This window comes from Polyodon spathula, chromosome 12 (assembly GCF_017654505.1).
Source record: "Polyodon spathula isolate WHYD16114869_AA chromosome 12, ASM1765450v1, whole genome shotgun sequence".
NCBI lineage: Eukaryota > Metazoa > Chordata > Actinopteri > Acipenseriformes > Polyodontidae > Polyodon > Polyodon spathula.
In genome coordinates, this window is record NC_054545.1 from 26,665,774 (window position 1) to 26,678,361 (window position 12,588).

Consider the following 12,588-nt stretch of genomic DNA (forward strand, 5'->3'; position numbering starts at 1 on the left):
ACATAATTTAAATTTTTTATTTAACATGATGTCTTCAAAGAAACTACAAAATGATATCCCAAAAGTCTACCAGAAGCCATTATAGTAGTACAGTATTTCATTTTAGAAATGTCAAATTTTTCCTTTTTTTTTTTTTTTTTTTTGGTCAGTTTTTTGTTAAGGATATGGAAAACTACAAAGCGGTATGTAATTTTCTGAGCTGTTGTGGGATTGTAGAGAAAGAAATTGGATAAAATAATTGGACATAGTACATTTAAAATAAATATATATATATAGTGTGATAAATATAAAAAGGTAGTGTTTTAAACACAAATTGATGGCCCTGCATTATACAGTGGAGGCAGCAAACAGAATGTAGGGAGATGTTATAGAAGTCAAGGAGCACTTGATAACTCTTTAATATCTCATTTAGAAGTCTGGCCTCGTACCACACTTTAGCATGTTTGGTTTCCATTTACATAAATCTTTTACAATTGTCCATCTGACTTCACAAAGACCCTGTGTTTCAGATTAATCTAATATCAAAATAAATGAAAAAAGAAATAGGAGATATTTTTCTGCCATTCAAATGTAGTTGCCCTGGATATGTGCATAAATAATGAGAAACATTTAAATGAAAATGCCGCCTTAGTGTATAACAGGTATTCATCAGTTGAGTTGTGATAATAATAAACACTGCACCGGCTTCTGGTAAAGCTCTTCAGTTTGGAGTTAGGAAGAAATTGGTAAAGAAATCCAATGTAGACAGATAGCACAAAAGCTACTTGAGTGTTTTTTTTTTTTTTTTTTTTTTGCAGTATTTGAAAAGCAAGCACTTTAGTGGTCTCAATATTGTTTTTGTATAACCAAGAAGTAGTTCTCAAAGACAGTTATTTTTTCTCTTCTTTAAAGGTTTGGAAACTGAAAATATAAAAGACAAGCCCAGTAAACAAGTTAGCTATTATGTGCTTTTTTTTGTTTGTTTTTTTTAGTTACAGCAGCAGTTATAATAAATCATTGCTTAAATATCAATAGCACTGACACATATGGTGTGACTTAGATGGAGGGGGGCAGTTGCTGTTTAGGGTTGAAGTAACCATACATGACGAGGATTGCCATTCACACTTAAAAATGAGGGATTTGATCTTATGGTAGATTCTCAAAGTCTGAAATTATATATGCAAACATATAAAATATAGACAGAAATGTATTCTTACTCCAAAAGCACTTCATATGTAGAATCCCAATTTAAGATAGCTTTTTTGGTCCTTCGCCGATGCTGGTGAAGCTGTTGCGTGAGGGAGTCAGCATCTTCTAGGAAAAAGGGCAAGTGGCGAATCAGCTTATCAGTTCTTTAGCCTTTCTAGCAATTATTCTAATGTCTCTTTGTAAATGACAGTTGGTATTGTGCCTTCCACAGCTTATTTCTCAAATTGGCGATGACATTATTGAGGTGGGGGCGGGGATGTTGATGAGGTCTTTTACTGTTGTTCAAAAACCCGCTGTGTAGAAACCATTTAAGTCTGTCTGGTGCAATTTACAGGTTGTCAGCTAAACAGCTGAAGCTCTGCAAAGGTGTTGTGTCCCTTAGTTCATTACCACCTCAGTAAATACATTAGAAGAATATGATTTTCTACGCACAGCTCTTATCTAGCTCATGGTTAGCACCCCCCCCCCCCCCCCCCCCACACCCCCCCCCCCCCCCCCCCCCCCCCCCCCCCCCCCCGTGTCAGATTTGAATACCCTTTAAAAGAGTGTTTGAATCGAACATGCTAGAAGTGTAATGCTGAGCCTGTGTCCCGATGCTGCTCTAATACTTGGGTGATGTACATGCTATAGTCCTACCCATTCAAAAGAGACAAAGATTAAGGAGACACACCTTGATTGGTAGTAATGTTCAATGGGATACCTGTGTTGGTTATCAGTCACCCTCCATTTCGTTCTTCAAATGTCATTGCATTCCTCTATTTGTATTTGTTGTGTGCAGCCATTCTGAGTGGTTCTTGATAACTGTTTGTTAAGATACTTTCAAGAGTTCAACGGCTGTTCAGTTGTAGTTGTCTGCCAATATTTGCAGTAAGAAACTCTCTGAATGATTGCAAACATCATAACAATATAAGGGTGCAGTAAAATAACATGTATTTACAGTCATTTTTCTGATCATGCAGTATCATTTGTATAAACAATAAAAATAAAATCAAAATACACACTTTTAATTATGACTGGGTTTATATGTAAGAACAGATTTTTCATTCTTTGTGATGCTGTGCATTTGTTTTTGATTAGAAATACAGAGAGTAATATTGTAAAATATGCAGTGATACATATTTCTTCATATTAATTTAAATACTATGGTTGCGAGTTGAAGCAAACAAGTTATTTTGCTTCCCCCTCACAAAAACTGCAGGATTATAATAAGTAAAATGTGTAAACTCAAACATGTTTTTCTTGCCTTTTAAAACACAATGCAAGGCATCAAAAATGATTTATTCAATATTCTTTCGGATTAAAACTGCATAGTAGATAAGAAAACAGTACAATTAATCCTGAAGGAGTGCTTAAACAATGCATTCAAATACAAAGCTTTTAATAATTTGAATTTAAAATGAATCTGCTTAGGACAAAACAAACATAAAAATGTTGCCTCTTGAAAAATAATAAATTCTTAAGAACAGACACAGAACATGCAAAGACTGTAAAAAGACATTGTTCTGAATGCATGAACAGGATCATAACCCTTTGATTTAAGTTTTTGCTCTTATGTATGTTTGTTTGCTTATTATTTTTTTATTCAAACATGAAGAATAGGGGTGGGAACTGTTAATGCAGTTGCTTATTTTATCCCCATCTGCCCTCATGCATTGGCTTTTGGCTCCAGGGTGAAGGTCAGAGGTTGAGAAGAGGGTTAGGGTTAGATAGGTTAAGAAGACTGATAGACAGGTTATGAAGACATTGCTTATACATACACTGCAACCGCAAAATAATAATAATAATAATAATAATAATAATAATAATAATAATAATAATAATAATAATAATAATAATAATAATTATTATATTATTATTATTATTATTATTATTATTATTATTATTATTATTATATTATTACACCATCTACACATCTTTGTAAAGAAATTGTTCTCTTTACACAACCTTCTGGAAAAATGCTGTTTCTAAAAATGTTAAATACAGTTATTTAGACATCATAATGTTGTCTCAAGGAAAATAAGCACCTTTAGTAATTATAGAAGAGTGAAAGGGGCTTAAGTTCTGGGGGATGTGTACAACCTGTACTGTAGAAAACTGACACACTCTTGCAATTAACAAGCATTCTGTCCATATCTGTAAGCTTCCAATAATGATTGATGTTGAACAGGTAAAATACACCAAACATTTCTATAATGAGCAACACTGTATTGAGAAGATGCAGATTGAAATGTAAGTCTTGTTCAGATTTTACGTTTGTTTTTGTTGTTTTTTTCAGATCATCTGTGATTGACAAAATGCTATTTTGTTATTAATCCCCAGCTGTGTGTATTATAGAGATAGCTCATGAATTAAAAATAATATTCTTGCCAGATATACCTAAAAAAAAAAAAAAAAATGATGATAGAACATTTCGCAAGTCACTTCTCCAATACAGCCATCAAATCCTTAAAATTGATTACAGCTTACTGCTTTCATATTACAGTGATTGAATCTGCTCTTGTGCATTCCGTTCTGAAATCTGTTTTATGTAAATAGCACCACGGGATCCCATTAGAGATTCAGGAAGGGAATATTTATACTATAAAGAAACTCATTGGAATTTTTTCCTACTCTGCCAGAAGAAATAAATGCAGCGTCAAGTATCAGTTTGCCCAGATCTCTGCCATTTTTTTTTAAATTGGAGGGTCAGCCTTTTTCTTATTTCATTGTTTGCTTTTTGATGTTCTTTTTTTTCAAGGTTAGTCTAGGTTACCACAATAGCGATAATCCTTCAGGCAGCTTCTTTCATTCCAAGCGTATCATTAGTTGTGCTGTGTGGCTTCTATATTCATCGCAATCCTTTTGTTTTGTTTTGTTCCTTTAGATACACATACAGAGTAAGAAGAAATACATTTTAAAAGTCTAAGCTGGGCAGTAGGCTCTCTAAACTGTAATGGGAAGGGTAATGATACATTTTATTGTAGTCAAATCAAATAAAAGCAAGATAAGACGTTATAACCTTTATTTCTTGCTCTGTGAGCCGATGGAATTATTATTATTATTTTTTTTTTAAGGTAGATACAAAGGGCTGGACAAAAAGAAATACAGAATAAACACCTGCCATAACACTGTCAGCACTGCCAAGGGCAGTGATTTAAAGTGATAATACTACAAGGTTACTACATTTGTTCTGGACAGATAAACTCTTTCTCAGTGCGCCTTAATTTGGCGGTGGGAGCCTGACACAGAGTTACCCATACATCTCTTTTGAAACTGTCTGTAGCCTTGGATACAGAAGCACCTATCAAACATGCACCTGTCATTGACAGTGAAATTGACATGCTGCAGGGATATGCAGCATTTATATATTGCTGAATACATGTGAAAGATCTGCATAACATGTTAATCAGTCATTGAGTCCCATTTGCACTGTAACCGGTGCTATGTGTTGTTTTTCAGTTTTGAAACACGATGGATAATTTGCTAAAACAAAAGGGACTCTATCAAATCAATTCATTTTGAACCCTGAAACCATATTGTTTTGTTGTGAATAGTCACAGTCAGGTTTTGTGTTTATGATGTAAAGCTCTGTGATTAGAAGATGAATTCAATGAATTAATGATTCAGTGGATAGCAGCCGCTGCAGTTTATTTCAGTGGCCAAAAAAGCTGTCATTGGCTCCAGCATTCAGACAGTGATAATACACCAATTGAAATGTTTACAATGAGATATACACTTGAAAATTGCCTCCAGGCAGTAGAACTAAGTGAGGAGTGTGAGAGCCTGAGCTGGAAACTGAGTAGTTTTTCACTATATAGGTGAAGATTTGTGTCCTTGTTGAGTCCCAAATGGTTGGTGCATCAGTGCTGATATTGCAACTCTAGATGGGGCATCTGGACTGCATTACCCTAAGTCTTCAAAGAAATGCAGTTGAGCACCTTTGGGATGAACTTGATTTCGGTCAGCCATGTAAACGCAAAGATAGTACCCCACTTTATATTAAAACCTGATGGATAATTAATTGGAAACCATGTGTCTTATTTGTATAAAAACAGATCATGGACTTCTGTTGTAATATGCAGTTTCACATGCAGCCAATGCCATGGTGACCTGCAATTAATGGTTCTGACGCCTGTAATGTGTTGCTTATGTTCTTGCCTAGGATGTGTATGATACTGCTTTGTTTTATTGTGAAGCATGGATCATTAGTTATAGAGAATATTAAGTATGGAAGGAGGCTTAAGAGAATAATATAGCTTTTGGTCAGGCACTGCCAGTTCAGCCCTCTGCATGACTAATACTAAGAGAAGCACTTCAAGCATCATCTTTATTGCTTTTTTTTTACAAAAATAAATGGGCAGCATAATGGAAATAGCCAGCTATTATTAGATCAGTTACAAAGAGTCCTTTTTGCTTTGGGGTGAGGAACTACTGGCATGTCAAATAATAATACAAAAGAATAGCAAAGCAACAAGTGATGTGTTGTGTATGTCTTGAAAAGGACAATTCATGAAAAGTATTGAGAATCGGAACGCTGGTCACTGGGTGCTTCAGGCTTCCTGGCGTTTGTAGAGGTTTATACTTAGGAAGTTTAGTTTTAGTGGTTTATCAGATGGGTTTTGTCTGTCTGTCGGTACAGTTTAAATAATGTTGGAATAAGTAATTCAGTGTTTTAAATGTGTGTATTTAACGTACACCTGACAGAAAAAAAAAAAAACTTATTTTAAAAAAGGTAAAGTCCAACAAATAGGTATATTCACAAGGATTAAACATTTTTTCTTACCTGGTTACGAGTTGCTGAATCTTTTTGTTTAAATAAGGTTTCCCTTGCTTTTAAAAAGGTATTTTTGGAGTTTCTTAATAAGTCTGTTTGTTGCTTTATTGGTCATTGAGAATTTTGGGAAACACCAGTTATGAAAAATGTTATATAAGCATTTCTTAAATAATAAATCACTTTATTTAGATGTGTTGGTCAAAATGTATAAACCATTTGGAAGGTTTGAAGCATATGCATAATAATACAGAGCTGTCCTTTTGAATGTGGTCTGGAAATATGGAATTGTGGGTATCCTAATTAAGAGATTATCGTCTATCTAACAGGTGAAGTAACTCTAATCCCTTCCAAAACAAACTATTGAAAAATAACTAAATAAATAACCCCATACATGAACTAGTGTGGTATTTTAAGGTTGAATTTGTGCAGGAAACAAAGTTGTTTAGTTTTTTTCTGTTGTTGCCCCAGGCATATTCATGTCACTCCTTTGCTACTTGCCAACCACAGTTTGACACTGATATGCATCAGCTGTCCTGACAAGCTTAATAATCATTAGGTTTTACGGATGCTCAAAACAGCAGTACTAAAATCTCATGTTTACTTTTTTCTGTTTATTTATGGTGCAGTCATAAAGGAGAATATACATTCATATTTATTTTGTTGTTGATCTGAGAGTTGAATTTGTTTATGTTAATTGCACATGAGTAACCTGTACAAGCAAATAACATATACTGTATACTATACAAGCATGGGATCAGGGGCACTGGAACTAGGGGTGCTGATGGTGCGGCAGCACCCCCTGTATTGAAGTGCTATACACCTGTTTACATCATATACAGGGGTTGCAGTTTTGTTCAATGGCTTTCAGCACCTCCACTATAAAAATGGTTCCATCGCCACTGCATGGGATTACGATAGGGTCAGGCATGCGTACTGAAAGGAGGTCCCTGAACAGATAAACCAAGTTATAGTCACTGTTACTTGATTGACTCCTATTTTCATCACTAATATGCAACAACAATACTATATTGATTAACAGTAAACCAAGCACAGACTTATCATCAAACCTCCCAACACCTTTTGTTGGTTATGAGCAGCCATTGGTTCATTGCGAGATAACTCAACTGCTGTGCTGCACCCTACTTTCATTGTTATAGGATAAAATTTGTGCTCATGTAAAAATGAAAGCAATTTTAAAATAATAGAAACCATAATTATAACCTTAAAAGTACTTCTCCATGCAGATTATTAAGTGTTTTAATAATTAGTTCTTCTTAATGTATAAAAAGATTTAGTCTTTAAAAAATGAAGTCTATTTACTACACTTAAACATGTCAATACCTTTTTAACCTGTCTTCCTCCAGGCCATCCCAATCACCACAGCCAGTCGACACTGAGGCCGCCTCTGCCTCCACCACACAACCACCAGACGCTGTCACATCACCACTCCTCTGCCAACTCACTCAACAGGAACTCCCTGACCAACCGACGGAACCAGACCCACGTGCCGGCCTCTGCTCCCAATGATATGCCCACCACCCCCGAGACTGTGCAGCTGCAGGACAGCTGGGTCCTCAACAGCAACGTGCCACTCGAGACCAGGTACTTGATTTGATATGGGCGCCACAAGTATGAATTCACAACCCCCGAAATCGTCATGATTTTATTATCATGTTATAATTTAGAGGACAGATTCTTGTACAGCACCTTCCATTATTATGCACAATGCTAATACTGCACAAGAAACACAGGGCAGAATATTGAAAAACCAGTGTTATATGTATGTTATGTTATTGTGCTGTTATAGTAATGAGAGCTTTAGTAGCAAGCGAGTTTCAAACTAAATGTGTTCATCAAATCAATCTTAATGCTTAGAAATTGAGTCGATGAGGTCGTTAATGAGCACATTTCTTGTTAAAAAGTTTAATTGTCACAGGTCACGTACATTACTTCCTGTCTCAACAACTAAATGATGGGAACTCGTTAATCAAAATGCATGTTAACAAGATTAAAAAAAATGAATGGACGCATAATTCGCTGTTATGGAAACTACTAGCGTACAGGGAGACGGCTCTCCCACTAGCAATCAGCAGCCATATGGAAATAAAAAATAAAAGGAATATCTATTTTGTGTATAATTTGTAAACTTAATTTAAAATTGTGCATTTTGTCATGCAGAATGTACATTTATTTAGAACACTTCACATGCTGATTTACAATTATCTGGCATGTGGGTAAAAATCAGATGGCATGAATATATATATATATATATATATATATATATATATATATATATATATATATATATATGTGTGTGTGTGTGTGTGTGTGTGTATGTATGTATGTACGTATGTATATATATATATATATACACACACACACACACACACACACACATATATATATATATATATAATATATATATATATATATACACACACACACACACACACCACACACACACACACACACACACACACACACACATATATATACTCAAACCCATTATTCATTTACCCTCATTCGGGGGGATATTTTGCCACAGCTTACTGTAGACAACTCATTTAATGTGCATTTTGCAATCTTTTTTTTTAGTTACAAAGGAAAAAAATACCATAAGCCATCATTGTATATTGGTTGAAATTCATTTTAGTATGTGCGATTATACGCTAGAAATAAATACATTTCCAGCGACATTGGTGTTTGTAGTTTGTAGTTATTGTACATGTATACCATGTATGTAACACTTCATTATATATTTATTAAGCTTTTAAAATTAGGATAGAATTCCGAAGTATCGAAGTAGTCTGTAAGAAATTAACCCTGGTCGCATGGTCAGTTAAATGTCTGTTTCAAGGTGAAATATACTCTTTCGTTAAGTAAAACCCTCTTTTTCCAAGTGCAAATTAACACCTGACAAATGATGACAATTACCACGGATTTGCTTTTAAATTCACACATAAGCAAAATAAATAGTCGCCAGATGCACTGCTTGTTAAGATAGTAACGTTATTTCAGAAATGACATTAGGATGATTATTTAATAACGAAATAGGCACAACAACCACTTGAAAATGCAAAAATCAATGCTACACACTGATTTTTAGATTTACACTGGAGTTATCATTTATGAACTTTTTAAAATCCTGCCCACAGTGTTAACCATGAATGACATGATTTTTTTGCAAAGAGGTCTTATGGCAACACATGATCAAGGAAGAGTTCCCTTTCTATTCAAAAATAACCATCAAAGTATGTGATATTTCCTTCAGGCAGTAGGGATTGGCTGAGCTTTATAGCAAAGCTGCCGATAGGCCTCTGAGTGAGCTGTCATGTAAGCCCGCCCCCCTGGGTAGCGGCAGGTACTAGAGCTTGTCATTAAGCTTAGGCTTGAGAAGCTGGTTTTTGCCCCTTCTCAGAGTTTATTTAAGTTGCAATTATTATTGGTAAATTTTGGTTTATATAATTGTGTATATATTTTATATATTACTTTATATATTCCTCCACACTTTGCTTCGGCATCGAGTTTTTGTTTAACCTCGTGGTCTTCGTCTTTTCTTATTATTATATATTATTCTATATTTATTGTGTGTTTTTTGGGTTCTGTATATATATATATATATATATATATATATATATATATATATATATATATATATATATATATATATATATATATATATATATATTTTTTAAAAAAACAACGCTGCGTGCAATTTGGCTTTTGCCACGTGTGCATTGCAGCCTCGGTCTTGCCTGGCTAGACCGCGTGTGTGTGGAGTCTGCTCTGCAGCCCTATTTAAATCTTCCACTGCTGTGCGTTCCCCACTGCATGGTAGCTGTACGGCCTGCCCTACAGCCACTCATACAGTACACTAAGCGCTTGCTGCAGCGTCCCAAATAAAAAATAAAATAAAAAAAGATCCCTTTTCACCATTAAGAAGACGACCACCAAGCACATACTCCCTTAGCACCAAGGTAAGTATTCACCAAATAAGACACTGTACCAGCACTAGCGTCTCCACTCTGCTGGTCAGCTGACGCTTAGGCGTCTCGTGCTAGCGCCTCGACGCTCGGTACTCGCACTCTGCGTGGTGTCAGCGCTTCGGCGCTTGGTGCAGTGCTTCTGCACTTGGGACTCGACGCTCTGCTCTCAACGCTTCGGTGCTCAGTGCTCAATGCGCGCACCTCAGTGCTCGACGCTCGACGCTTCGACACTCGACGCACTCACCTCGACGCTTGATGCTTCGACGCTCGGTGCTCGCCGTTTCAGCGCTCAGTGCTTCGACGCTCAGTGCTTCAACACTACACGCTTGACGCGTCGGCACTTCGACGCTCGCTGCTTTGACGCTACACGCTCGATTCTCGGCGCTTCGACGCTACACGCTCGACGTTTCGATGCTACTCGCTCGACGTTTTGACGCTACACGCTCGGCGCTTCGACGCTACATGATCGACGCTCGGCGCCTCGATGCTACATGCTTGACACGTCGCCGCTCTGACGCTCGACGCTCGGCACTTCGACGCTTGGCGCTTCGACTCTCGACGCTGGATGTCGGGCTTCCATCGTTGCACGTCCTGTCAGGCTACCTGCCAGTGACCCACATGACGAGTGCGTGGCATGCCAGAACACGCCGTATCCACGCTGGCGGATAGGGCCTTTTGTCACCATTGTGCTGGCTTCCAGATGCGCCCTTTGACAAAGGGCTAAGAAATCAGCAGGTGGGCACTCCCCTTCCTTGGGATATTCCCACACCATTTCAGCCCCACCGTCGTCTACAGCGATGCCGCCAGGGTGACTGCAGCTCTCCACGAGCCCGGCCTCCCAGATTACAGCTGGTCAGAGGTCCCCCACCAGACGCACTAGGGCTCACAGCCCCTCCCCTTCTAGGGTACGCCCTCGTCGGGAGTCTAGTTCGCCCTCCAGATTGCCTCGACGCAGAGGACACTCTTAATCCCCTCATCGTGACAGGCGATACAGAGACAGGTCGGGGGTGGTGGAGTTAACCTCCAAGATGTCTCAGTTCATGGAGGTTATGATGGGGCAGAAGTCTATCCTCATGTCCCTAGCCAATGCAGTGTCTCGAGCCCCAGAACAACCCACTAGGCCTGTCGCCAGCCAGCCAGTGGCTCCTCCACAACCTCCATTGGCCACCTCCCTTCCACTGCAACCTCAAAAGAACTGGGATATCGATGCGGTTTCCAGGGATGTATCTGACATCCTGGAAGGGGACGGTATAGAGGCTGAGGTAGCCTCCCAGCACTCGGATCAGGACACTGATTCCAAGGTGCTGGATACCGACAACCCTATGTGGTCTGTGGTGGAAAGAGCAACCCGCCACTTGGGCATTGATTGGCCTAAGACAGAGCTTCCCAGGCGATCTCTGTTTGAGACGCCTTCATCAGCTCAGTCCCATCAGTCCAGGATGCTTCCAGCATTTCCGGACTTTGTCAAGGAGGTGCAGTCTACTTGGGGGGGCTCTGGCTTCTGCTTCTGCAATGTCTCGCAAGGCTTCAGTCTTTACTATGCAGGGGGCCAGTGATACTGGTTTAGCGTCCTTTCCACCAGTGGATGCTGCGTTCGCCGCATTAGTGAGAACAGCGACATTATCTGGGCTTACAAAAGACCCTGCATGCCCCAATAAGCAGTGCAGGACCACAGAGGTACACCTAAAGAAAGGGTACTCTGTGGCCACGGAGGCAGTCAGACTGTCTAATATAGCCAGTCTACTGACGGTTTACCAGGCGGCACTCCTTTGAGACCTACCTGAGTGCCCTTCTGCGGCCCTCACAAGCGAGCTAGTCACAGTCAGTCAGCTGCTGGTGAAGCTAGCCCAGCTCAACGCATCTATGGTGGTGGCCAGAAGACAGCTCTGGCTCTCGCAGGCGAGAGTGCAGGAGCCTGACAAGGCCCCTTTGCTGGATGCCTCAATTACACCCAGACACACGTTTGGTCCGGCGGTGGAGGAGATGCTGCAACGCTCCATCAAAGCGCGGGAGGCATCGCAGCAAATGGCTAAGATGTGGCCAAATAAGCAGTTCCAGCCGAAGCGGCCTCAGGAACAGCCATGGCGTAGGACACCGCCACAGCAACAGGCACAACCACGGGGTAGTAGGACCTCCCCTGTAGGTCCATCAGCGTGCGGCCAGCCTGTGTTTGCAAAACCGTGGCACGTAGAATGGCGCCCTAGAAGCGGTGGCAGGCCATGTCCTCGTGGCTCAGGCCAGGCCCCTTGTGAGCGAGCACAGCCAAAACAGCCCTGAGACATCCAGGCAGCTGTTAGCCCACCCCTACACTGTTCCACAGCTCCAGTTTTGGCAACAATGCACCAACGACATCTGGGTGCGCAAAACTATATCCATCGGGTACACCCTTCAGCTCCAGTTAAAGCCTCCCCCCTTCAGGGGGGTGGTCGTAACTGCAGTGAAGGACTCGGTTCAGTCCTTAGCTCTGAATGTGGAAATACAGGCATTGCTACGAAAGTGTGCCGTTCAACAAGTAGACCCTGCTTTGATTGATCAGGGGTTCTATTCCAAATACTTCCTAGTGCCCAAAAAGGATGGCGGGTTTCGCCCTATTTTAGATCTGCAAGTACTCAACAAATACCTAAAGCAGTTATCGTTCAGGATGCTTACACACAGACACAT

General features: G+C 39.5%; 1 protein-coding gene across 16 annotated transcripts in view; it reads left to right on the forward strand.

The window, feature by feature from the left end:
• Positions 1–12,588, forward strand: part of LOC121324203 (teneurin-2) — a 460,344-nt gene that overhangs the window by 324,528 nt on the left and 123,228 nt on the right. For all 16 annotated transcript variants that reach the window (XM_041265803.1, XM_041265804.1, XM_041265807.1 and 13 more), the window contains one exon: positions 7,306–7,543. In XM_041265803.1, the coding sequence (XP_041121737.1) occupies positions 7,306–7,543 (238 nt within the window). The remainder of the gene's footprint in view (positions 1–7,305; positions 7,544–12,588) is intronic.